This window comes from Balaenoptera acutorostrata, chromosome 15, assembly GCF_949987535.1.
Source record: "Balaenoptera acutorostrata chromosome 15, mBalAcu1.1, whole genome shotgun sequence".
NCBI lineage: Eukaryota > Metazoa > Chordata > Mammalia > Artiodactyla > Balaenopteridae > Balaenoptera > Balaenoptera acutorostrata.
In genome coordinates, this window is record NC_080078.1 from 30,004,395 (window position 1) to 30,032,283 (window position 27,889).

Sequence of the window (27,889 nt, forward strand, 5' to 3'; positions counted from 1 at the left end):
AACCCTGCTCCCTGAGTGGGCCTGCCCCATCTCAGCCCGGCCCAGAACTTGCTAACATCTTGAAATCAGTCAAGGCCTTTTTGTTGAGATTTTCCCTTTGCCTTTCAGCTTCGGTCTTTGCTTCTCCCTCAAGGTCAGTCCCTCAGATTTCTTCCTGGCTGAGCAGGGCGGTGGGCCTGTGTGCTCCTGGCCCCCCAACTGCCAGCTGTTGAACTAAGAGGCTCGCAGGGATTAAGCAGAGGATGTGTATTCACCATCATGGCAGAGACATTCACTGTACCAAGCGGTCACGCCCTCCCATCTCCCCAGCCTCCACTGTCTCTCCACCCTCTGACAGTTTGGTGAGGCCACAGGGGCAGTGAACAGAAAGCTCACCCTTCTGGCTGAAGCAGCTCTGTCGCTTTCCCTGCCCTCCACTGTGAGAAGGGGTGTGCACGCCAGGCGGTGCAGCTGCGGGACGGTGGAGCCTCCGTCACCCCAGCCTCCGAGCGACGTGAGGAGCAGGGCACCCCGCTGACCCACGTGGGAAAAGGAGCGTGAGCAGGAAATACATCTCCACCATGCGAGGGAACAAGACGTTCATCGTTCCCGCAGCGCAGCCTGGCCTGACCTGGAGAAAGCGGCACCCGGCACGCGGGGCCACAGACCATGAGATGAAGCCGCTTACGAGTAAGCCGCGAGGTTGGTTTTGGGTCTGACAACCCAAGACCGCAGCACGCAGTGACTGCCTGTAACGCACAAGCGCCGTGCTAAATGGTCTTCAAGCATTTCCTCACCGAATCTTCTCTGCAGCCGTATATTATACTGTTGGGCCTCCTTATCCTTATTTTGCAGATGGAAAAACAGACACTTGTAAAGATGAAGAGGGCGACCGAGGCCTCGTGGTGAGTGACAGAGCTGGGACTTGGCCTGAGCCCGGCTGTGATCGCCAGTCTGCTGCCTCCCAGCAGCTCCCTCCCTGGGGACTCAACCTGAGGTGATCGTTCTCTCTCCTTCCGTAGAATCGCCACACCGTTTGTCTTTTATAAGCCACGGATGTGCTCTCTGACCATCCAACTAAGGCTTGTGGCATGAAAATGGGCCTGTCATGTTCTGCTCTGACAACCAGGCTGAAAGCCCCTTCCCACGATCCCACCAGGGACAAGGATATGGGCTTCCCAGCCCCGTCTGTAAACAAGTCCAGAGCTCGGCCCCAGTTGGGAACAGGTGTCGAAGAGGTGCCTTTCAACCCCTCAGACGACGACGACGAAAGGCTCCCAGGAAGAGGGGCTCCGGAGCTGGCTCCCTTCCCCCACCCCTGCAAAGCCATCTGTTCGCTATCGGCAGAAGAACCGCTGATTTATCTGCGGGGCCAGGAGGGGCCTCCCCAAACCAGGGCCCACAACCGCCGTGAGTTATTCCAGCCAATGCGCAGCCATCTGGCCACGGGCCCTTTCTGCCTCTGGAATTGATGGCACAGTATTAATTTTCCTCGAGGCAGTCACCGTCTGGGCCTGGGCTGCTTCTCCCTAAGCAGCGTCCTTCAGCGCAGCTGCACAAGGGCAGGCATTTCAAGGGACTGGGAGGGGCACCAGGTAGAGTGCGCTGTGATTCACTACACATTTGGACGCATCCATTGACCTGCAGAGTTTCAGACTGCGTCCCTCCACAATGGAGATGACTCATACAGCTGGGCACGCTCAGAAGACAAATGCTGGCCCGTCAAATCCAGTCCTCATCTCATTCTAGCTCCCAGGGAGCACAGAGACCAACCCAAAGCGAGGGAGAACATCAGATGCTGTCAGAACGGAGAGGCCCCCAAGTACGCCCCTGGCCCCTGGAATCACTGTCTGTTTTTTGAAAACAAAGTCAGTGTCCCCATTTGCAGGCTGGATCCTAAGCCACTCTCTTGTTTCCATTCATTCACCTGCGGCAAATCTTCACCAAGGACCCCTTACGCTGTCAGCCCCAGGATTCAACCGTGAGCAAAAGAGTCAGGGTTCCTGCCCCAAGCAGCTTGGTGCCCACATCAATCAAATAGCAGCACGAAAATAGAAAATTACATACAGTGGCCAGCGCAGTGAAGAGAGAGATCTGGTGGTCAGATAAGGTTCTGCTGGGAAGTCAGCTGTCAGCAGAGATCTGAAGGATGTCAGGGAGGGAGCCAAGCAAAGGGGCCCTGGTGGCAGGAGAGAGCGTCCCAAGCAGAGGGGCCTGGCCTGTGCGAGGGTCAGAAGCACGGTCAGGGAAACTAAAGAGGGTGACGCAGCCAGGACCCAGGGCGGGTGGTGCAGCTGGAGAGCAGGCTGAGGGCCCGACTGTGCAGGCATGGTGGCCCTGGAGGGCTCAGGCCTTGAACTCTGCTGGTCAACAGCGACAGCAGCAAGGGAGAGCTGAGCTTAGATGTGCTGCTGACAGAGGCCAGGGGCCTGTGTTCCCCGCACTCTCTCCCTGACCAGGCCAAAAGCCCACCACTGGTTTCCATCCTGGTAGGTTATCACAGGCAAAGGCAGCTCAGGGCTGTCCTTCCCTCTCCCGAGGCAAACTCTGCGACAGGTTCCCCTCAGACGGCCTGCCTGGCCCTCCCAGCCGACAGAGCAGCTCGACAGGGAGGGGGAGGTTGGCAGGAGAGGGTCCCCAGGTCAGGAGAGAGGGCTGGGACCCCGGGCCAGGGCCTTGTGTTTATTCTGGTCTCCCAGCTCCACCATCGACCGAAACCAGCACTGGAGAAACTGGAGATGTTATTACCTGTGCTGAGGAGGAATAAGGCTTCAGGGCTGAAAAAGCTGGGTGACACAGGATGGGAGAGGAGGTGGTGGGGTTTTGTGGGTGGGAGCCTGGGCACTGGAGGAGAACGGGCCTGGGGCCAGGTGCTGGCTGGGCCCCTCCAGGCTGTGGGGTGAGGCATCTGCAATAAACCCTCAGACAGAGCCTGGTGTCTGATGAGCTGCCAGTGAGGGGCAGCTCCTACCACCCCTACCTGCTCAGCGGCTTTGGGTCTGCAGGATGTCTCAGAGCCCTTGACCGGGCTCTCCAGGGGTCACAGCCGGGAGGATAGGCCGGAGGACTTGCTGGAGGAGGAGCTGCAACCTCAGACCCCGATGGGGAGCTCCCACTCTCTCCCCGACGAGGCAGGGAAGCCATCCATCTGCAGCTGACTCTCCACCTCCCACAATTTTCTGAGTTAAAAACAATTTCACACCCACGCACAACCAAACAGCAAAACCAGCATACAGATTCACCAAACATGGATATTTTAATACTTTAGATCCCGGGTGGGAAGGACCTGCTACCCTGGACCCGGCTGCACGTGAGTCTGGCCTTAGGAAGAGAGTGTGTCTTTCTTTTCAAGAGAAGAGGGAAGGCCGTAGAAAGGGACTGAAGAGGCAGGGCCCCCCTGCCTCTATTCCCAGTGCCCGGCCCGGGCCCAGCTGGCGCGTAGCAGGGCCTCGGTAAATGGCTGCGGAGCCAATGCAGAGTCGTCCCTTTGGCCGCCTGGACACACAACTCATTCCCAACTCACCCGTAAACCCATCAGGATTTAAGCCTTGTCCAGTCTCACTTTTAATTCCCAACTTTTCACCCAAATGAGTTCCTGTCTTGGTGTCACCCAGTGTCATTTAGGGCGTGGGGTGGGGGCTGTCGCTTGTTTTCAGGAGAAACGCTGTCTTCACAGCAGGAGAAGTGAAAGCTGGGCCTGCTTGTAGGGGTGGGGACGTGCCACCACCCATGAGCCCAGCTCCCTGGCCCTGAGGGGAGAGTGACTAAATCAGTGGATGTGGATTCCATGAAGCAAGCCAGCACTGTGCTTTCCTGTTACGTACACACAGGTGCTCGAACGCACACACACGTACACCTACACACACACACGTGCACACACGCAGTATCTAAGGTTATGGTAGGTTTTGTGTTGTGTTGTTCTGTTTTTTTAAACAAGAGCTATCAAAATCGAGGGAGGTGTCTGCACAATTCTGCAAAACCTCAATTCTCATACATACACTTAAGGCCTGAATCAGAATGTTTTTCCATCATGGTCAACAATGTTCTCATTTCTTGAAAAAAACAAAACAAAACAAAACAAAAAAACACCAACCCAAAACACATTTATTTTATTTCATTTTTACATCCAGCTACTTTAGTCAAGGACTAACATTCTGCCACAGACCATTTAATGACCAGAACCCTCTAATCCTTTGCCGGAGAAAGGTCCTTCTCAAAACCCAATGGGGGCTTTTGATTAAAATTTCTCCTGGCCAAAATCGGCTGGAGAGAACCCGCACCCTTAGCACGGCTGTCCTAGACTAATGGCATGGGGGAAGAAACCATAAGGACCCCTGTGGTTTGAGGACCCGAGGGAGTGGTGCTGTGTGTGTGTGGGGGGGGGGTGGTCCAGGACTGGGGGGATCAGATGGCCATGGATGGTGACATTGGAGCCTTTTAGGTCAAAAAGGAGAGCTTTGGAGAGAAGGGAGCCTGAGCTGCCTGGGGGAACACCAACCACAGGAAGAGCCTCGGCAGCAGGAACCCAGAGGAAGGAAAGCCCGGCAGGAAAGGCAGGAAGTGGCTGGGTGCTGGAACCGGGGGAGGCGACCTGGGGAATGTCAGTGGGCAGAGACCAGGGACCACCTGGGGATGGTGGCAGGAAGTAGGGAGGCATGGAGAGAAGAGTTTTAACCTGTACCACCAGAGGGGGGCCCTGCCGGGCATGCCTCAGCCCTACACGGGGCTGAAGGTTCTGGAAGATGTGGTGGGAGGTGGGGTCTGGTCACATGACCCAGGAGCACCCGAGGGGTAGCTGTCCCTAGCCGGTGCATCTGCTGTTGGTTCTCAGGGACTCCTTAACTGCAGGGTGTCACGCAGGGCCTCCGCCCCATCTGCTGCCAGTTTCCACATCCCACCCATGGTAGGCAGCATAATGGCCTCCAAGGATGTCCATACTTGAGTCCCTGGAGCTTATGAAGGTTTCTTACAAAAGGGATATCACAGATGTGATTAAATTAATGACTCTGAGATGGGGAGATGATCCTGGATTATCTGGGTGAGCCCTGTCTAATCAGAAGAGGTCCTTAAAAGTGGAAGAGGGAGGCAGACAAGGAGGTGAGAGTGATGGGATATCAGAATGGTCCAACCCACCACAGTTGGTTTGAAGATGAAGGACGGGGCCAGGAGCCAAGAATGCAGGCAGCTAGAAGCTGGAAAAGGCAAGGAAATGATTCTGCCCTGGAGCTTCCAGAAAGGAAAGCAGGCCAGTGATTTTAGCCCAGTGAGACTTCTGACCTACAGAACTGTGAGATAATAAATGTATGTGTCGGGCTTCCCTGGTGGCGCGGTGGTTGAGAATCTGCCTGCCAATGCAGGGGACACGGGTTCAAGCCCTGGTCTGGGAAGATCCCACATGCCGCGGAGCGACTAGGCCCGTGAGCCACAATTGCTGAGCCTGCGCATCTGGAGCCTGTGCTCCGCAACAAGAGGCCGCGATAGTGAGAGGCCCGCGCACCGCGATGAAGAGTGGCCCCCACTTGCCGCAACTAGAGAAAGCCCTCGCACAGAAGCAAAGACCCAACACAGCCATAAATAAATAAATAAATTAATTAATTAATTAAATGTATGTGTCATTTTAAGTCATTAAGTTTGTAGAAATTTGTTATAGCAGCCACAGGAAACAAACACATCACTCAACATTCTAGACACACGGTATGACCAGGTTGCCATACCACCTACGTTGTCTTCACTTAGGATACCCCCTGCCTGGAATGTTCTTGCCCAGCTTGTCTGCCTGCTGAACACCCACTCAGAACAACACTTAGCTCAATGGCTGGGGCTCTCAGAAGCAATTCCTGTACCTATTCACCCCCACCCCCAGCCAAGGCCCAACTCCCCGCTGTTCTCCCCACTGCACCCTGCAGTTCCCATCAAAGCACCCATATCCATCTGCTGCTGTAATTCCTGCCAGGACGCCACCAGCTGCCTGCACGGAGGGCTGTGTCTTATTCTTCTTCCTTCACATTTCTAGCACCCTGGCAGTGCCTACCACTCTGTAAACGATGGACACGCTAGTGGGTAAGTGAATGGATGGAGGGGTTGTAGCCCAGAGTCAAGTGTTCAAGTTCTGCGGTCTGAATCCTGTGTATGTGTCCTGGCTCCCCCACTTCCTGGCAGAGTGTGACCCTGGGCAGGTTATTTTACCTCTCTGTGCTTTGGCTTCCTCGTCCATAAGATGGGGATAATAACAAGACCTACTTGGCCAGGTTGTGAGGGTTAAATTAGTTAACCCATGTCAAATACTTACAACAGTGCCTGGCCCAGGGAAATGGACCAATACGTGGCACCTATTATCATTCCTGTGGGATCCAGCAGAGGATGCTGAGCACGAAGGGAAGAGCTAAAGCCAGGGGCCAGGGAGACCTCAGGGAGTGGCATCAGGCTGCATAAATCTAGTCTAGAACCTTCAGGAGACACTGCCTGGCCCTCATGTTTCTACCTCCAGCTTCCTCTGTATGAGTCTGGTGCTGGGGCTCATCGGGCTGAAGGGAGCAAAGGGAAGGGGGCCCAGCGGGGAACAGAGAAAGCGGTAGATTTTCATCAATTTTGCTGCTCTGGAGAACGCAAGCCATCCCTGGGAGGGAGGCGCATTTTATGAGGCACCAGTTACAGGCTAAAGGTTAACCGGAGTTATTTAAACGACATGCCTATTTCCTGGCTTTGCACAGCTCTGGAAAACCCCGACTGCACTTAGAAAAACGTAAAGCATATTATAAAATTCAAAGGCCTGGGTACGGGTGATGAAACAGATGAATGCAAAAGATAACCTGGATGTGCCAAACCGAAAACCAGGAAGCTGCATGGGGCTTTTCTGCACAAGGATTTGGCAGGGAGAGGAAAGGTCTACTTCACCTTGAACCTGGTATAAAAAAATGGCGGCCCTGAGCAGACCAAGGGAGGAAGGAAGGGAAGATGGGATGAGGACGTTTAGCTCTCAGTTATAAGCAAAACAGTTTAAACAGTGGGGAGAGCTGGAAAGGCAGGCTCAGGCCACGGCTCCTGAGCCTCCTGGTCTGGCTGTCTGCTCCCAAGGCATTTTTTTTTTTTTTTTTTTTTAAATCCACCATGGTAATTAGTGGCATTGTGTTAGGCATTTTTTTTTTTTTAATTTTATTTATTTATTTATTTATTTTTGGCTGTGCTGGGTCTTCGGTTCGTGCGAGGGCTTTCTCTAGTTGCGGCAAGTGGGGGCCACTCTTCATCGCGGTGCGGGGACCGCTCTTCATCGCGGTGCGCGGGCCTTTCACTATCGCGGCCCCTCCCGTTGCGGGGCACAGGCTCCAGACGCGCAGGCTCAGCAGCTGTGGCTCACGGGCCCAGCTGCTCCGTGGCATGTGGGATCTTCCCAGACCAGGGCTCGAACCCGTGTCTCCTGCATTAGCAGGCAGATTCTCAACCACTGCGCCACCAGGGAAGCCCTCCCAAGGCATTTTTACGACTGTGCCTGAAGCAGAGCAGGCTGTTTCCAGGCCTGGCGCTGGTCCAGGACACCTGGAGAGTTAGGGACGGGCTGGGGCTTCAGTGCTGCAGAGACTGCTGGGTCAGCAAGGGTGGTTCTCGTCCAGCCCGCGTGCATCGGATGGAGCAGCAGGGCTGGGCTGGGGTGGCGGTCTAGGAGGCCCAGCCGGTCACTAGCCGCTTCGTCTCTCCAACAAGGTGCCCCAGGCTGGAGAGGTGACATGATCTGTCTTCAACTAAGGCAGAAGCACACTGCATGCACGGTTAACTTACATAAACTCAACTGCATTCAGGAAGGGAGTGGGGAGAGAAATGTAAGTTTAGATATCGCGGCTGCTCTGGCTGCCACCCCACTGAAGGAGCACAGCCTGAGAGGCAGGTGAGACTCGGTGCCTCCCTCGAGGGTCCTCAGGCTCTCCTGCCTCTACCCTAGGGGCCCCTCCCAGTGCCCAGCGAGACGCTCCCAGGTAAAGACTTGAGCGCTCACACAAGGAAGCCAACCTCCTCTTCCTCTGGTGCTCAGGACAGGTCAATTTCAGCCCTGGAGTGAAGACCGGCTGCGTTGGCTCACTGAGGGACGTGACTCTCCTATGCTTCACCTTCCCAAGGGATCTGTAAGGGTAACCTGCACGGCACAAGCTTTCCACCTGACAAGTGGACTTCAGCACCTAGAGAGAGATGCGGCCACTGCACCATGCCACAAAGCCAGCCTCCCTGGTGACATCCGGTTGCTTAGGAGGTGGGCAAGGAGAGCTCCGAGAGGGAACTGGAATTCATGAAGATCAGCAAAGCAGAGACCAAGTGTTAAGTTCCAGAAACTTCCTCATTCTGTCTAACACAATGTTTTGCAACACTGGCCATACGATGGAATCCTCTAGGGAGCACTTACAACTAGAGAGGCCAGGGCCCATCCCCAGAACAAGTGAATCAGAACCTTCCGTAGTGGGGTCTGGGCACAGATAGTTTTTGAAACTCCTAAAGTGATTCTGAGGCACATGGCGGGTTCTGATACAGGGAGCCCTGGGCCAGAGACTGCCCGCTCCGTCCCCACCCTGGCCTGCAGGGTTAGGGGCAAGTGAGCCACCCCCAGGGCAGTTCCTCTGATATGCTGCCACAGGCAGGGCAGCATGGCAAACCAATTTTCGCTTCTATTTCCAGGCAGGTCAAAGTGGAAATGACAATTTAAGCATTTCAATGTCCCAAGATCAGTACTCCGTACATTTCTCGAAAGCTCAGCAGAGCAAACTACATTTGACATTCATTGGAAAAATCAGTGCAGACGGCTTGCTGTGCTGGGAAGAGGGCGATCCTCCTCATGGGACTCCTTCAGTCTTTAATCAGGACATTCTCTTAAGGCAGATTCAATGGTCTAGTCTATGTTATTCCAGTTGCTTCCCATGCCTCGACTTCAACACATACTTAGGACTCTAGGTGCCAACCTTCCTAGTACTTCTGCCTCATCTGAATGCAACACGTCTCCCTCCTCAGCAAGAGGCGGAGGAAGGTGCTGGTCCCTTTCCCCCCATTCCTGGTCTTTAACGGGGGACCGGGGTGGGCTGGAGGCTGAGGACCGGTTGAAAGCAGAGCAGGATTGGCAGCAGGACAGGTGCTGGAGACGGTGGCACCGGTGTCCCGGGCCGAGGGAGAGGGCAGGCGCCTGCCCCTGTCACAGACCTTTGGTAAAGGTCACGCTGTCTGTCGCTGCTTCAGTCTCCCCAGAGATTTGTTTTGGGGGTTCTGTGGTTAATCAGAGAGCAGGGCCAGAGGCCAACACTCTGCCCCAAGGCCTGAGCAGTCACTGGATCCCGTGTGGTCCCTGGCGGCAAGGCAGGGCGGTGGAGGTGAGCAGGAACCGGCGGCTTCGGGGTGGGGAGGCCTCGCCGAGCGGGCTGGGGTGAGGGGTCTTGAAACTCAACGTTAACCCTCAACCCCACTACCCCACGAATTTCTGTTTCCTGTGGCAGCTCACTGCCACTGCCGTGCCATCAGCCAGAAGTAAGGAAGTGATCGCGGAGGCCGGCTTCAGTGCCCAGGGCAGGACTCACCTGTGAGCCTTGTGAGTGGAGGAGCACAGGAGGGAGAGAAGGGGGAGGAGGGCGGGGGCCTCGCCACGCAGGCTCTGAAGAGCCCAGGCAGGACTCTGGAGGGCTCTGATGGCCACTTTACGAAGGAGAGGGGAGAACGGGCAGTGGAGGAAGACGCACGCCAGTCACAGGGTGGCTTCCAGAGCTGAGGTCAGGGTGGAGGCGCTGACGCTCTAAGCAGGAGTGAGATTCAGGATCTCTCTGAGGCCTGAACTGGCTGCACCGGCAGAGCCTGGTTGAAGGGATGAGAGGAGGTGGGATCCTCCAAGGCTTTCGGCCCCAGTGACTACAAGGACCAAACTTCCGTCTGCCGACAGGGCAAGGTGGTCAAGCACGAGGGGCTACTCTGTCGGCCTCTGCTGGCTGGGCCCCGTAAAGTCGCCAAGCACCGTGCTCACCACGGCAGGCAGCACCTCTCCCGCGAGGTACAGACAGAGACCTGAGGTCAGGGGGACATGGTCATGTCTGACACAGAGTCTGACAGCGCTAAAGCTGGGACCCCACCACTACCTGGACGCCCATCCACTCTCCCGGCTGCCCTGAGATGCGGCCGCAACCACTTCCCAAGGGGGTGACATGCCTCAGAAGATGCTCCTTGAGCAAATCTAAGCCACAGGCCCCCTGCGATCAGAGAAATCAAAACCGTGGCCCCATTTTCATATGCCTGGGAAGGACTGGGGTTTGGAAAAAAAATACTTAAATTGCAGAATGCCTTCAGCAGAAACGATCATTTTAACAGGCAAAGAAGGAGAAAGCTCAAAACCCGATCTCTACACTCAAACACCTCACCTCCCCAGTGCACAGGACGGAATCTAGAAATCCTGCTTTGTAGAGGGAAAAAATAATAATTGTTGTCTTTTTCAGAACTGTCTAGGACTACTTTAATACATAACCAACAACAGAGGGCACAGCCATTAGGTGACCTTGTGATTTCAGCAAAACATGTCTCTCTAATGTAGCTCAATTATGATTGTAAGTTTATAAAACAGGGAAAGATTACAGGAATATACATTAAACCACATCAATGAGTGCTACTGAGGAAAAAAAAAAAAGGTCCAGCAGACAGGTACCAATCAAATAATCAATACGTAGGAAACGGCTACATCACCCTGCTTTAAGAGAACCAAATAATGCTGCGATTGGATTTACTTTAAAATTTTCCACTTGAACAAAACTGACAGCTGTATTATAATCACATTTCCAGTCACTTTATAAGATACAAATTTCATTTCTCCATATTTCTACTTCATTTCTGAAAAGGGGCCAGCAACATTATTCATCAAGCACACGGAGAAGCAGCCTAATTCATAGGGGTGGGGTGGGGGGAAACGCTGTTAATTCCATGTTTTCCGTTTCCTTAGAGAATTGGTGGTTTAATTCAAACGTGACTTTTTCTGATCAGTCTAGTTCAGGGTTCTAGTTTCAAAGAAGGGTAGGGAAAAAAAGAGCAGCATGTTATCCCTTAGGTAAAATGATTTGGAATACCTCAACTGTTGAAATTAGGACAATCTACATTTTTAGAAAATACCAACGTGGGTTTAAGATTCTTGGTATATTTCAACAGGGGGGGGAAAGCCTGCATTGGGAACCTGACTATTCAAATGTTATGGTAACGATGAACAAACATCATGCTTTCAATTCACAATCCAACTGCCTCAAATTACTCAAGACAACCTTTAGAAATGCCACTTTCATGTTAATGAAAGTGCCTTAAGTGTTTATGCATAATTTAAGAGAGTGTTAAAGCTTTAATCAGTTCAATCCAACAAGCCTTCTTTGAGTGCCTACTATGTGCCAGGCCCTGTGCCAGGCACTAGGGATAGAAAAACAAAGGGCTAAGTGCATGTTTGAGGTGTGCCTGGGGAGGGCGGAGGAGGAGGGCTACCCAACCCGGCACTGAGGAGGAGGGAGGCTGGGAGCGGGGCTGGGAGGGCAAGCCTGGCAGAGGGGCCACCTGGGCAAAGGCCCAGCAGAGGGGAATGGCAGGAAGGCTGTGTCTAGGAACCTGCAAGCAGCACCACAGGCAGGTGGGCTCAGATGCAGGGAGACATAAGGCAGAGGTGGAGGGCCAGGGGCTCTGAAATCTACAAGTGGGGAAAGTGCTGTGTTAAATCTACAAGTGTGGGCTAGATTTGCCTTTCAGACACAGCAGCAGGGTAGACGGACCAATGTGGAGCAAGGCCATGGGCTGGGATCCCACATGGAAGACACTGGGCACAGAGAGTCTGGGCTGGGAGGGGGCAGAGCTGCAGAGGTGGGATGGCTGCTGACCCCCTGGCCCTGGGGTTGGAGCAGGGTCAGGAGTGGTTCGAAGTCAGCAGGTGGGGATGTGAAGAGACCCAGCATGGACCGTATTCCCTTTAAAGACAAAACACGGTGGGGGAGTGCAGGCCGAAGAGCCACAAAACCACACCTGCCTGAGGTGGGACTTCAAATGCCACATCCAGACTTGCCTCTCGGGTTTCATGCTAACAACATTAGTCCTCTTCAGCGTCAGCACAAAACAAACCAGTTCTCGGGAGCCCCAGGCCTGAATGCCTGAACTAAGTTGTCCCCGAGGAGCCATCTGGGTCTGAATCAAGCCTCCCCTACAGGTTTCAGTTCTTCTCCAGTTAGCGGGCACCCACCTTCCTGAAAGTCATCTCTCCAAGAAATTTATCTAATTAACAAGCTTGTGTGACCTCCTCCACTTCTCAGTGCATTCCCTGGACCGAAAGAGTCGCGAGGCTTTGCTTTCTCAGAACTCCTAAAGAGCACCGGCTAGTCCAGAAGACTCACTCCGTGCCCAGTGTGCAGTCCAGATGGAGAATGCTAATGACTGTTTGCACTAGGAAAGCCTTCGCACACTGAGGACGCTGCTGAGCATGTTTTGATGGATTCACTCTTTATCAACAGAACAGCTCTGAAGCAGGCAGTATCATCTCCCCGCCTTCACAGATGAGGAAAAGGCTCAGGGAGATTAACTAGTTCGCTCAAGGTCACACAGCTGGGATTCAAACCCAGGTTTTTCTGAATCCACAGCCCCGAACCCTAAACATTACACTGCTTGTTAATTAAATGTTGGATTTTTCAAGGACTTGATTTCTCTCTTTCCACTTCATTAAGCTTTTATTTTGAAAAATTTCAAACTTTCAAAAAAGTTTAAAGAACGGTACAATAAACACACATATGCTCTCAACCTAGATTCATCAATGGTTAATATTTAGTGGCATTTGCTTCCTCCCTCACTATACCCACACACTCACGCATTTTTATCTTGTGAATCATTCCAAAGTTGTAAGCAGCATGGCACTTTACCCCTAAACTCTTCAGCCTGTGTTTCCTAAGAACGAGGACATTCTCCCACCGAACCACAGTGCCATCAACACCCCCAAGAAAGGTAATGCTGATCTCGATTACATTATCCAATCGCAATCTATGTGCAAATTTTTCCAATTTCACAAAAAAAGCCCTCTAAAGCTACTTTGTTTTTATTCCTCAATCCAAGATCCAATCTCAGGCGACAGTTGTCATGTCTCCTCCATTTCAGTAATCTAGAACAGTACCCTGGCCCTCTCCATTCTGTTTGCTCTCCCCTGACACTCCCATTTATGAAAAGTTGTCTAAATGTCCCGCATTCTGGGTTTGTCTTTCAGAGTCTTCATTACTTATGCTCTTTTCTCATTTTTGCCAAGATGAGGCACATGACAGTGACCGGGCCATCGGCAAAATAAGGCAACACAGAGGATTTTTCCAGAACTGACAGGACCACAAAACTAGCCCTGGCCTTGCAAGAGAAGCAAATCAACGAGCTCACATTTTCACGGACTTACAATCAAACCACATAACTTGCTTAGGGAGCTTCACAATACTCCTGCTGGCAACGACTCTTTAGACATTCAGATGAGTACAGCCAGAGATGTCCACTTTGTCTAAAAGCTCTCGCCTGCAAGGGCGTTAGGACGAAGCACACAGAGTGCTGGAAACTGGGGAAACAGGGAATATATAACATTCACATTCGCATTCATTAACAAGAGGATAATAAAGAGAGGGAGGCTTGGTCCAGAATTCAAATGCAGATGGAGAATTTGGAGTACAATTGCCACATGTGGGCGTTGTGGGCCTTGTATGTGCCCATAGCTGTGCTTGTTCTGGGGCACGAGTGGTCTACAGGCGGGGGGGGGGGGGACAGCCAGAGCAGAGGCCCGTGGTGGGAAGATGCCTGGTGTGTCTGAAGAACAGCAAGGATGCAGAGAGAGCCAGGTGGTATCGGGTGATGCCCAGCCTCATAGGCCCCTGTAAACATCTCTCCTCTGCGTCAGAGTGGGACGGAGGCCACCTGGAGCAAAGGAAGGACATGATCTGACTTAACGTGTTAAGAGGATGACACTGCACACAGTGTGGAGAATAAACTGTAGGGGACCAGGCAGAAGCCAGTGACCGGTTAAGAGGCTGCCGCAACAGTGCAGGTGAGAGATGATGGCAAGCCAGGTGCTGAGGGGTTGAGCTGGGAGAGACGGTCAGATCCCGGATATATTTGGAGGGAAGCACGGCCTAGGTGTGCTGACCGACAGGAAGTTGAGTTTGAGAGAAGGCGGGGAGACAAGCAAGAGCCCCAGGTGTTTGCCCCCAGGATGGAGCGGCCTGCTCCCACGTGGCAGGGGGGAAGGCTGCGTCCCCACGCCTCATTCCCCACTGCCACTGGCCCTGCCACAACCTCCTAACTGGCCTCCCTACGACTGTGCCAGGCGCGCCACATACCCTGCCTCACTGACTCCTCCCAACAGCTCCGATTTACACACGACGAAACTGAAGTGCCAAGAGATTAAGTTATTCATTGAAGGTCATATGCTGGCAGGCGGCAAGGGGCCGAGCTGGGATTTCTCCCGGCACAGCGTAGCTCCTGAGCCCACACTCATAACCACGAGGTTATGTGGCCTCTCCAGACCCTCGACATGGCTCACAGGCCTCTGCCGGCACCGTCTGACCCAGCACTTCCGGTTCTAGAAGTGCACATTCGGGATGGCTGTGCCCGTGGACACCCTCTGATGGCTTCCCACTGCACTGGAGCTGAGATCCTGCTCGTCGCAGCCCCTCTCTCCCCTGCTCCTTTCCTGCCAGCCGCACGGGCCTCCTCCAGGATTCTGGGAGGCCATACCAAGCTCACTCTCGCCTTCGCCTCCCGCTCTGACATCTCAAACTCCCAGGCCTCATCTCTGCATTTTCTCATGCAATCTTCTGGTCCCTCCTTGCCTGTGCCTCTCCAGAGAGGCTTCCCTCACCTGCCTATGAGGCCTTTTCTCCTAGTTATTCTCTAGCCCTGGACCCTGTTCATCACCTCCACAGAGCCACCTCAGTCAACCTGTGACTGTGCCTTTAGTATTTACTTCCTCACCTGTTTATGGTCCCTTCCCCTGCCCCCAACTGCAAGCAGCACAGAGCAGAGACCAAGTCTGACTTCAGTTCACGATGACATCCTAGATCCCAGCACTGTGCCTGGCATACAGCAGGTGCTCAGTAAGTAGCTGAATTAATGGATGGGTTTCGCTGAATGGATTTAAAAAACCAGAATACAAGATTAGGTGCGTGCCGCACATGGTATGGTTACAACTATGCAAATGTCAAGTGCCCACATGGATGCTTCCTGAGGATGCCTGGTTGCCTGGCATCTCTTTTGGGTGTTTGGATAATGGGGGAATTTCCCCTACTGTCACTGCCCATGTTATCTGGACGCAAGCAGACAGGCAGGAACCTGGCTTCTCCTCTGCTTGTCCTCAGAGCACTACTGGGCTGTCGGTCAGTAGGCCCGGCAGTGACTGTGCAGGAGTGCCCGCCCGCCTGGATGCCTGGATGCGGTACAGCACCCTTCATCTGGGCCCACGCAGCCAGAGCCATCTTTGTTACCCCCCAAAACGGCGCCGTCTTACAAGTGATGAACTGATTTAAATATTTCAGGATGCGCTCCTCAAAATGTTGTCAAAGCAGAAAATGCCAGCCCCTCAGCACCCCACAGTGTGAATTCTATCTCGTTCATTCAGCAGCTGCTGAGGGGACGCCAGCTCTCATTCACCAAGCACCTGCTACACGCCAAGCTGGGCGCCGCATGTTTCATGAACGTGATCTCCTTTGATCTTCAACAGCCCTCCTCGCAAGGTCTTTTAGAACCATTTTAAAGGCAAGGCCACTGAGCCTCACGAGCATTAAGACCCTGAGCAAGGTCACAAAGCGGCTTGCTTCCAACTACAGCAGGGGCTGCAAAATCAAACGTCAATGGGGCTAGGTGGGCGGAACACAGGAGAGCGCGGGCCCGTCTGCGGGCTCCACCCAGAGCAGCGCGGCGGGGCTGGGGAAGCTCACCATCTGCAACGGTGGCAACCAATTCAACCAAGGAGAGAAACCCGAAGTCCTTAACTGTTAGAGAGAAGTATTTATAGACGCAGTAACATGATGTCTTCCCTTTGCTTTAACACACTGGGGGCGGCGGGGAGCAGGGGTGGTTAAAAGAGAAACGGTGGAGCCAAGGAAATGAGGCTTAGCACAAGGGCAAAAACTACTGAAGCTGAAGCCTGCGTGTACAGACTCTATGTTCCCTCTAAAATCTAATCGATTCTACCTAGTCAAGTCTACTCTAGTCTTCCCTCCCCCTCCCCTTCCCTTCCCCTCCCCCTTCCCTCCCTCCCTCCCTCCCCTTCCCCTCCTTCCTTTATGGCTGCCAGTCCTGACCTCCTCCCCACACCACACTTCTTTCCAGTGAAAACAAAACAGGCCTTCAGCACAGTTCACTTTCTTTCTGAAGGGGTGACGGCCTCTTTGATGCTCTTCTTTGGAAGCCACCTTGACAGAGCTCACCCGCCACACCTGGCCCCCCCCCCCCACCCCGGCCGGCTGCTGGACATGTGGGATGGCTTCTGAGTGCTCTTATGCTGTGGTTTCTTATCAAAGTGTGACAAGTTTAGTAAATACACTTAAAGTCTCTTCCTGCTGCGGAGCTGGTATTCCTTTAAGCAGACCCTATCACCTTATAAAAGATAAAAGTTGACCAACTCCCAAACACTTCTTCCTGAGTCAGCTTCCTCAAGCTTCAGGGAGACAAAACACGACCTCAGAAGAAGCAAGCCCAGCCTCCAACATTCAGCCCAGCCTCCAACATTCAGCAACTACGAATGCCTTCACCTACATTAGGAGGTTTCCTACCTTTAGTATACACAGGAAGGCATTTTGTGAAGTGCAAAGCATGTTAATTTTTCCCCAATGGAAGGTGAGAAGCTCCAGCATTTAAGAATAAACACCAAAAAGAAAAGTCAACACATGCGTATCTTACTCTAGTACCACATGCTCATAAAATCCATTATTCATAGTATTTTCTGGACGGCACCCTCTTTAGCAAAGACATAATTTGCAATCAGGCTGGGTAAAGACAGACAGCCATTACTTTCTTAATGGCCAACTACCCAAAAAGGCTCAGTTAAGTGATCTCAACTAGCAATCTAATCAATTAAAATTGATAAGTGAAATACTTTTAACCTTTGTTTCAGCAGGCCATTCCTAGCGGGAGGAGGGAGGGAATATGAATTCCCAGCATAAAATTTAATTCCATTTCACGGATGCAAACATTCTTGCTACCTTGATGGAGTGGCCCCCTTTAAAGCACACTGTTTCTCTCTCTTTCCTTGAATCCAATCAGAGAAAGATGGGTTTATGGGTCTCTCCAGCCAATTCCATCAATTTAAACCTTTACAGAAACCCCTGTGACCATTTCTCAAGGGGAAAAAGGGCCAAAGAAGATGGGCATAGAGCACAGAGGGGACGCAGCTTCCTTGTTCTTCCGAGAGAGAAGGAAAAAAGAGCAAAAACCAAGAGGAGGCAAGAATAAGGAGTTGGACATCAGGTAAAACCCATAATAATCATTTACCGAGAACCTTCCATGTGTCAGGCAGCGTGCCCTGCTCTTCATAGGCACCACCGCATTTGATTATTGGGTAATACTCCGGTTTCCTGAGCATATGCGAGGCACTATGCTCGGTCATATTCTATTTCATATTACAGTTCACTCAAGTCTCAAAACAGCCCCGTAATGTAAGGAAGATCATCCTCATTTTACAGGTGAGGAAACAGAAGTTGTGGTGGTTTCAATCATTTGCTCGAGGGAATACAGAGCAGGGCAAGGGTACCTGGCTCAAAAGCCAGCCCTCAATGGTCTATATCATAATTGCTGGTCACACAATTGAATGAGTTTTGTTAAAACTCATTCAATTGTACACTAAAACTTGGTGAATTTTATTGGATGTAAACTATATTTCATTAACGCTGATTTAAAACAAGGGCCCTCTCATCACCGTACACTACAGAGCGGCCATCTGCTGCTCCTGCCTCTCCAGCTCCCATCTCTTCTTTGTGATTTTCCTTTGAGGGCCCCCTCCTTCCTCACCCCCCGGTGATGGGGTCCAAAAGGAACAGGTCCCACCTCCCAGCACCACAGCTGAGCATGTGACCTTGGCCTAGCCAACTTCTATAAAAGTTATAGGGAAAGAGAAGCTCTGTTCCTGTCAGCGCTGCTTAGCCAGTTCAGCAGATCTTGGTCATCTTGTCACTACCTGGTGAGAGCCCTCTGGAGGATGAAGCCAGAACAAAGGAAAGCAGAGCTGAGAGATGGAGGGTGGCAGCTTCCTGATGACATTGCTTGAGTACCTAGATCTAGCCATGCCTGAAGGCAGACTACTTCTGGTTTTACAGTGGTTATCAGCGAATTCCCCTTTCTTTTTCCTTAGGCTAGTCTAAGTTGGGTTTTCTGTCTCTTATAACCAAAGAGTCCTAAAATATCATAATGTCTTTAAGAAACAAAAAACTATCTTGCCCATCAGTGTGCACGTGCCCCACAGCAAACAGAGGAAAAAGAGAGTTATATGAATATGAGAAGGGTTACGGGAACATGACCAGGCTTTATACCCACTGTCTCCTTTAAATCTCAGCCTCACACCGCAGAGTAGAGCACTGAGGCACTGCGTGGTTAAATAAGAAGCCCAGGGTTGCAGGCTAAGCACATGGTTCTCTGGCTTCCAAAGCCATCATCTTTACCTAAATGCTGGTGATTTGCATTTTTGAAAGTTTTCTTTGTTTTAGCAGCAGAATCCTTTAGAATCCTCATTAAAATCATACAGACAACCTTTAATACACAAAACCAATCAGACTGGTGCTGCTATGACTATACGGAGAGTAGGCATCCTGGAGCTGTGCCCACCCCCGCTTGAGACCCCAATCACCATGCACAGATCTTTCAGCAAAACCCCCGCACAGCGCCCACTGGTCTCCAGAAAGCAGGGCCCACAGACTGACTTCAAGGTGCCCAGAACCTAGGGCCCTTTCTTCGAGAGTTTCGTGTGACAAGCACACTCTGTTAGCTCACGGTCACGAATCAATCCCAGTACAACATGCAGGTCGCACATGACCCTCCAAGCGACGCGTGAGCCAGCCTGGTGGTGTTCCCCCCGCCGTGACTTGGGGTGACCAACTCACTCAGATCAAGGACGTCATCCGTTTTGATCAGGTCTTCCTCCCGCGTCAGTGGCAGCTGGGTCTCGGGCTGCCCTCGCAGTTGCAGTGACAGGGAACGGAGCATGAAGAACACCCGGATCGCCTGGACCAACAGTTCGGAGAGCAGAGAAGATGGAAACTGAAGTCATTTTGGTGAGATGCTCCATACGGAGAAATCACACAGTGACTCTTGATTTACAACAAACAAAATAAAGCCCCCCTCTCTCAGTCATGGTTCTGGTGCTTTCAGAGCCAAGATAAAAAACAATCAGGGGGGGCTTCCCTGGTGGCGCAGTGGTTGGGAGTCTGCCTGCCAGTGCAGGGGACACGGGTTCGGGCCCTGGTCTGGGAGGATCCCACGTGCCGCGGAGCGACTGGGCCCGTGAGCCACAACTGCTGAGCCTGCGCGTCTGGAGCCTGTGCTCCGCAGCGGGAGAGGCCGCGATGGTGGGAGGCCCGTGCACCGCGATGAAGAGTGGCCCCCGCTTGCCGCTGCTGGAGGAAGCCCTCCCACAGAGACGAAGACCCAACACAGCCAATAAATAAATAAATGAATGAACAAATAAATAAAAATAAAATTAAAAATAAAAACAATCAAGGACGCACCCTGTTTTCAATTATCCACAGGTTCAGGTTTGGGCCACTTCACCTCACTGAGCACCTGTCACTCGCCAGGACCTTTCCTCTAGTGTCATGTGACCTTCATGGCACCCCTGCTCAGCAGGCAGCCCCGCTTCGCAGATGAGGCACTGAGACCCAAGGAGGCCAAGTGACCTGCCCCTGGCTCACATCTACGAAAGGCAAGAACCAGGCCTCTTCCAACTAAACCAGCACGGAATTTGGAAATCCAAACCATGAGTGTTTCAAGGACCCACCTACTGAATGTGGGGGTGAGGGAGACAGAAGGTGAGATGCTGGTGGGGTTCAGCGCCGGCCAGACCCGGCAGCCCTTCACCCGGGAGCCTCGGCCCCTTGGCCTTACAACAGGGGCTGTGCCACTGACAGGGCAGAGGATCTGGCACCTGGCAAGTGTGCAGTGATGTCAGTGCCCCGAGAGCCCCTCAGACTTCCCCAGCCAGCTTTCTGGGGACAGAGGTGGCCCCCATCAGCACAGGGATTCCTGGCCCATCGAGGAAGAGGCCTGGCGGACTCCATTGTGAGCAGGCATTTCCAGAGAGCAGAAACAAAGCAGAATCCCAGGCCTTGGAAACCAGACAAGAGTGTGCAGAAAGCAGCCTTCACCCTGGCGTTAGCCTGCTCTGTAGGTACCCTCCCCTTGAGCCCTAGGTTGGGGCTGACTTGCCCACCAACAAGAGGCCAGGAAGGGGAGGTGCAGCCACAGGGGAGGTGGCCTCTGGGCCACTTGCCCTGACTCATAGCTGGTGGGCCTGCCTGAGGGAAACGGCTCCTGAGTCAGACATACAGGTCTGCGTTGGACTCTCCACCACGCTGGGCAAGGCCCCTGACCCCCACGAGCTTCCATTCCCTCCTGCGTGAAATGGGGGCGGAGTCTCTACCGCACGGGGCTGCTGGGAGATTCTGAGATGACCCTGGTGGGGCAGCAGCCAGCACGGGGTCCGTAAAGGGGCAGCCGCCCCTTACTCCCGCCACTCCACATCTGGGCATGGGGAGGCCACGGGGACAAACCACTGTCGCCACTGGTGAGCCACGTGGCCGCTTTTGGGTCCTCTTGTTTCCAAGTTCTGAGGCTGTAGGCCTGGGTCACTGAGACGGGAGGCTGCCCTTTATATGACAAGGTGCCTCCCAAAGCAAGAGGCGGGGGGGACAGATGACTGCCCGCAAAGAGCCAGGCTTGCACTGGCTCCCGATGACCCAGACAACCAGGGTGCCCGTGGGCACCTCTAAACCCTAATCCTGCCTTGGCCCAGAAATGGCAGGAGACATTGGGCCAATTACTTAATTTCCTAATGCAGAAAACTGGAAGAACAGTCCTATCTCCTGGACCTATTCTGAGGTCAGGTATTCCTCTGTCAACCAGAAGCACTAGAGAAAAGATAAGCTTTTATATGATAATGATGGTGGTGGTGGTGGCATTGATCGGATTGTTTTTAATGTTTTAAAGTGCAGTCTTCATAAAGACATCTGTAATAATCAGAAGAAAAAGAGTTGTAGTTTCACTATAAACCCAGCAACACAGGTTTTCTTTATTAAGCACCAATTGCGTGCCAAGCACCATAGGCACCTTATTGCAATGTAAAGATTTTAAGCAGGAAGGAATGGAGCTGAGAGGGGCAGGGCGATCAAGTTCACACTTGAGAGAGGTGAGGTGGGGGCTGAAACCAGGAATGTTTGATACTTGTGTCACTTAGGCATATACACAAGAGAATTCAAACCCAGCCCAAGTGCAGAAAGCCCAAGATGTGGGTGGTCACTTAAACTATTTGGCTGTTTGAGCTCTCAAGTAAGGAGTCCTGACCTCGGAGATGAGGGGAAATAAAACAGAAAAAGGAAATAAAACAGAAGAAGGGTTTTTCTGTGTCAAAAACCCATTCCTCTCGGAGTTCTGAAGGCAAAGAAATCAAGCAGGACCAAAGCTGGGGGATGAGAAAGGAGAAACGTGTGTGGCTTCCTACAGCCCGATCACTCTGAAAACCAGAAACCTTCCAACATTAAAGGAGCCTGGAATTGGGCTCCTAAGGTAGACCTTTTGATAAAACATCTGCTTTTGCTCTTTAAGTAACAAAATGGAAGATATTTCCAGGAATACAAAATAATAACAATAATAAAATAATTAAAAATATAAAACAAAATAAATACCCCCAATAATACTTTTCCTGCGTCCTGCCCCAACTCCTAAGAGAAGGAAGAGCATGTGAGAAGCCCACACCCATGAATGTGAGGGCAGGTTCCCACAGGGCCAAGTACTCCACTTGGGCTCCCATGGGCGTCTATGGGGTTTGGCAGGCATGGTGACCAGCCCCACAACTCGGAGAATCCACAAAAGAAAGGTGAGATACCAGGATAAGGGTCATCAGATCATCCCACTGCCCTCTAAAACAATAACCGCTCCCTCTGTTTACCCATGGCCTGCCAGGTACAGGTGAGGGTTGTACTGTGTCACCTCGTTCGAGCCTTTTAACAACCCTGCATGGTTCCCATTTTATAGACAGGAAACCAAAGCCTAGAGACGTTAGGCAGCCTGCCCAAGGTGATTCAACTAATAACCAGACTCCAAAGTCTGTGTTCTTCCAACCACATGCCTTTGCCTTCAAAAGACTGAAGGATTAGGGCCCAGGCTTTTATTGAGTGTTTTTCTTGACTTTGCTAAATAAATGTGCAAGTTTAAAAGTATTACTGAAAAGGAAAAAGGCATCCTTATTCTTTGAGGTGTTTTCATAGAACGATACGAAGACTGATTCTGGAAGAAGAGATTAGATTCGGAAAGGCGTGATGGCTGACCAAGCTCAAATATAAAGAAGAGACTTTTCCGGTTTGCTTCCATGCAGCTGGGAGTAAGCCCTGGCAAGGAGAGCCCCATGAGTGGGGTGGGGGATGGCTTCCAAGTCAGACAGAACTTGGTTCATCCTGGGGTCAGGCGAGTCACGTGGATCCCCCGAGCCTGGGCTGGAGCTCTGGAAATGGAGTGCCCACCACCACAATCACAGGGTGGGAGATAGTGGAGGGGACACCTTGAGCCCTGGAGCAACGCTTGGTCCGAGCCCTCTCTTCCGCTGCCCTTGCCACGTGTGCAAGCTGATGAGTTCAGGCGACAGTCACTCAGGTTAGGAGCCCACTGAGGCCGTGGAAGTCAGTCATTCTTAAAAGAGTGCTGAAGCAGTTTAAAGTGGGCATAGCCCTTTGGGAAAGCAATTTGGCAATATGTAGAGAGTCACACAAAAAAATGTTCATACCCTTTGAACCAGAAATTCCACTTCTGGGAACTTATCCTAAAGAAATAAGCCAAAAGAAAGGAAACACTGTATTTGTGAAGCTGCTCATTACAGTTTAGTTGAAAATAATGTAATACTGGGAGCAACCAAAATGTCCACCAGCAGGAAAATGCCTGAGTAAATTATGGCAAACGTCACCAGATAAACTTTTTATGCAGCAGTAAGAAATTAGGCTTATTAAAACTGTATCACAGTATAAAAAACTTCTTGCTCTACAATGGAGAGAGAAAAGCAGCAAGGATGAATGCAAGTCCATGGGTCCATGCCCCACGCAACCATGAAAAGATGTGTTTGCAAACAAAAATGGGAGGAGACACACAAAATGTATTGTTTGTTTAGGGTGATGAAATCACAGGAAATTCTTTCCTCCTACTTTCGAAACTTCATGAGATGTTATTGTATTTTCTTTAATGCATGATATACATCCAAAGAGTAAAAGCAAAATAGCCTATTTCCTCAATGTCAATAGCGATAAACACAAAAACTGTTTGTGGTTTTACGAGGGAACAGGGACACAGAACGAACGGAGGGACAAATAAAACTTCATGCAAATATCTTTATTTCATAATGGCTTCCATGGTTACTCCATAAAGATGGCTACCAAATGTAAAACAGATAGCTAGTGGGAAGCAGCTGCATAGCACAGGGAGATCAGCTTGGTGCTTTGTGACTATCTAGAGGGGTGGGATAGGGAAGGTGGGAGGCAGACGCAAGAGGGAGGAGATATGAGGATATATGTATATGTATAGCTGATTCACCTTGTTATACAGCAAAAAGTAACATACCATTGCAAAGCAATTATACTCCAATAAAGATGTTAAAAAAAAAAAAAAAAAGATGGCTAGTGGCTTAAATTCAGTTTTGGGTATTCACCAGAAAGTCCTCTCCCTAACTCTATTTTCTCTAGCATTCAGCTTCAGTAGGTTTAGATCATTAAAGACTCTGTTTCTTTCCCACTCAAGATGCTAGAATGCTCTACCACTCTTCAGGCACCTCACAGCTGCTCTCTCCCATTTACTCTGGGCAAGACCTGAGAGGCAGGACACATGAGGAACCTGAGGCTCAGGGAGGTTAAGTAACTTGCTCAAGGTCACACAGCTAAAGTTGGGATTGATTGAACCTTGGTTGGTCTGTGAGCCTGTGTTCTTTCTTAACTGCTTCTCTCAACTGCCCTTCCATGTGGGGTGGGTCCAGCTCAAGTCCAAGGTTATGCGTGCATGTCCTCATCAGATGCCAGTAGTTCCTGTGACCTCATTTCAACATGAATTTCCCTTCTTAGATGGGATGGCTCAGTGGCACTCTTGCTATTTTGGTCTTATTTTGTATTATTTGTTTTCTGTCTATTCTTGCGTCTAGCACAGTGCCTAGAAAATGCTTGATAAACATGTCAAATTATAGGATACATGGTGTAACTTGCAAAAGGCAAGAGGGAAAACATGACTTTATTGCCAGATGTCTCCCCGTGGTCTGCAAGCTCTGACCCTCCTCTCCTAACCCCTTCCCTTGCTCCGCTCCAGTCACCCTGCTCCTTGGACACGCCTTACTCTTTTGCATCTCGCAGCCTTTGCACTTACTGCTCCCTTTGTCTGGAAAGTGCCTCCTTTACATCTTTGCCTGGCTGGCTCCTTCTCACTCTCTAGGTCTCTGCTCAGATGTCACCTTGGCCGAGCAGCTTCCCCTGATCACTCTGTCCAAAGCAGTGCCCCCTTTTTGCTTCAGAGCCCTCACTGCAGCCTGGTATCACACTTGTTCATAAACTTTGCCTCTCTCCATGCGATCAGAGGCCCCGAGGTGGGGCCGCATGCCCTGCTCACTGCTGCACCCTCAGGAGTCCAGCAGCTCTTTGACAAAAGTACGAAGGAATGATTTACCAGTAAGGGTGGTTTGAACTACTTTGACAAGTCCTTAAGGAAAATAAAGGGTGGGATTTCTGAAAAGGGTCAGCCTCCTAAAAGTTAGAAAAGTCTATACTCGGCAGAAGGGAAAAAAAAGAAAAAGGGAAGGAAAACCTTTGAATCCAACAGGACGAGATGGAATGTTCTCTGGATACAAGCAAAGAACATGAAACAAACCACATAAGCCCTCAATTGCTTGCTAAACCATACACTTCCTTTAGCTCAAATTCAAAGCACACTGCTGTGTTCTGATGCTTGAAATGGGCCGAGGAGCTAAGCTTCTGGAGGATTCCAGACAGCTGCCTTGCATCAGGAACTGGACTGGGGCGAGGGGTCAAAATTCCCCTTCAGAAATGGATACTGGAAGTCACAAAGGGAAGCTTCTCTCAGGTGGATGGCTCTGCTTTGAGGTGGCCAGCCCCCTTTTATCTCATCCTGCCACCTTCTCCCTGGCTCTAAACCCACGGATGCTGGGACTTGAGAGTTGCTTTTATAAACTCACCGGACAGACGAAGGCCAAACAAGCGACCCCAGGGAAGCCCAGACGTCCCAGGGTCTCTGCCTGTGCTTCAGTTAGCAGTTTGGGCCGTGCAGCCCATCTGGGGCAAGGGAGGCGGACAGCACAGTCCTGGGAACTTGAACTAAGAGAGATGTGAGGGCAAGGGAGGAAGAACCCCAACCTCAGGCACCTACTGGCCTTTGTGTTTCTGCCTTATTGCTGAGTCCTCCTGAGGACCCTGGCAGGGCAGGCACTGCTGCTTTCTGGGTGAGGAGACAGTGGCTCAGAAGGGAGCAGGAACCCCAAAGCCCAAGCAACCTTCCCTCTGCCATACGCCTCACCCCTGAATTTCTCCTGTGGATCAAGATCGTTTGCCCCAAGCTAGCAGGACATGATGCCAGGAACCAGCCAACAAGGCCAAGGTCCTCGCTGGGCTCCAAGGCCTCTGGGAACTGCCTCCTTCAGCTCCTCCCAGCCTCATCACTTCCCACGTAGCCTCCCTCACGGTGGGCTCCAGCCACGGTCCCCTCTTCGTCAGCGGTGCCACGTCATATGAGCTCATAGCCTGTGTGAATGTGCCACGTCTCTCTGTGCCTTTGCCTCCCCCAGCTGCCCAGCCCTTCCCCACAGTCTCGGCTCAAGGACCAGCCCTCTGTGCTGCTCCACCTCCTTCCCCGGGTAGGATGAGGGACCTGACTCCACGTTCCTTTAGAAACGGCCTTGGCCCATGGACTGGCGCTGCCTCTTCCCACCTTGAGGAGTGGGGCTAATAAACACAGTGAAGGCGGCAGTGGCAGGCAGGGGGTCAGAATGGCCACACTGCCTGGGTTGAATTCTGGCTCTGCTACTTATTAGCTGGGGGACCTTGAGCAAATCACTTGACCTCTTCGTGCCTCAGTTTATCCCTCTGCAAGATGGGGATAATACTAGCGCCAACCTTCTAGGGTGGCTGTAGAATTACGTGAGGAAATTCATATAAAGAACTGATATGAATGATCTGCTTTATCACACAGGCTATGAGCTCATATGACTGTTAAGGAAACCTGACGGACTGTGGACCGAAAAGCAGGCAGGATGCAACACAGAGCAGCAGCTCTCAACGTTCACAACCTTCTGGACCTTCCGGCTCAGGGTCCAAGGAGGACCTGGGGACGGGTCCTCTCTGGCCTGGGGATACAATAGCTTGACTGGGTGTGTTGCCGTTACCCTGCTCGGGAGCATCTCCTAGGCCAAACAAAGGCTAAGGGTGAGCATGTCCACTCCATGAAGGAGTACAGACATGACATGCATTTGTCAGAACCAATCCCCCCCGTAAAAGCCGGTGCCGGGGGCTTCCCTGGTGGCGCAGTGGTTGAGAATCTGCCTGCTAATGCAGGGGACACGGGTTCGCGCCCTGGTCTGGGAAGATCCCACATGCCGCGGAGCAACTGGGCCCGTGAGCCACAGTTGCTGAGCCTGCGCGTCTGGAGCCTGTGCTCCGCAACAGGAGAGGCCACGATAGTGAGAGGCCTGCGCACCGCAATGAAGAGTGGCCCCCGCTTGCCGCAACTAGAGAAAGCCCTAGCACAGAAACGAAGACCCAACATAGCAATCAATCAATCAATCAATCAATAAAAAAAAAATAAACCTTTAAAAAAAAAAAAAAAAAAGCCGGTGCCAAGGATGCCCAGTGCAAACACTGCCACCCGCAAACAATCGTGTGCCCGGCCACGGGGCCCATAGCCCTGGCTGGGAGCACAAGGAAGGAAGGCGTCACTGGCCCGGAGAGAGGGTGGGTCCTGCGGTGAGGGCTGTGGGTTTGGTCAGACAGCAGGGAATGTGGATTGACTGCAGACACGGGTCCAACTTCCTCTGTGCCCCACCCCCACCCGGCCAGGCATCTGAGGCAAAATCGCCAGCAGAAAGGCCATGGAATCCTCTTGCTTTAGGTGGATTCAGCAAGTCAATCCCGCCCCCCAAAATCTAAAGGTTAAAACACTTCTGCCACTCTGGTTACACTTGGATTAACTCAGAGGAAGATGCGGCCTGATAACGGGAGCCGAGTGCAATGAATTCCTCTAATTTATCCACTAACCGCCACATCTCCAGGGAACGATTTTCTAGGAAAAGGTTATGGTGCTTTCTAAGAAAGAAACTGATCTTACCAGGGAGATAAAATACCCTGAACAGCCCTGGGAGATTGCTTCAGAAAAAAAGTGCTGATAACGGAAGCGCACACTGCAGCTGGGTTCTGAGAACTAATCTCTTCACACACCTCTCCTGCAGGCCAGCAAGAATCACAATTGCATTTGCGTGTGCCTCGCCCCCCAGATCCCTCAGATACCTTAACACCACGCCATCTCTGGGGGACCCGGCCTCTCGGGGCTGATTTCACAGCAGCCTCACCTGCACTATGTCGACTGCTCACCCCCCCATGCTCCTTCGCAGAAGCCCGGCCCCGCTTCCTCTCTCAGAGCTCTGGGGTTGGGGCCGGCTCCGCGCCAGCGAAGGCAGCCTGCCTGCCACCGACAT

The 27,889-nt window shown here is 51.9% G+C and overlaps 1 protein-coding gene across 7 annotated transcripts in view; it reads right to left on the minus strand.

Annotated features, from left to right (window-relative positions):
• CLEC16A (C-type lectin domain containing 16A) overlaps positions 1-27,889 on the minus strand; it is a 217,403-nt gene that overhangs the window by 92,412 nt on the left and 97,102 nt on the right. For all 7 annotated transcript variants that reach the window (XR_009005334.1, XR_009005333.1, XR_009005332.1 and 4 more), the window contains exon 18: positions 19,056-19,176. Coding sequence is in view for 4 of the 7 variants with exons in the window: in XM_007188393.3 (XP_007188455.1) it covers positions 19,056-19,176 (121 nt within the window). In the remaining 3 variants the exon portion in view is untranslated. The remainder of the gene's footprint in view (positions 1-19,055; positions 19,177-27,889) is intronic.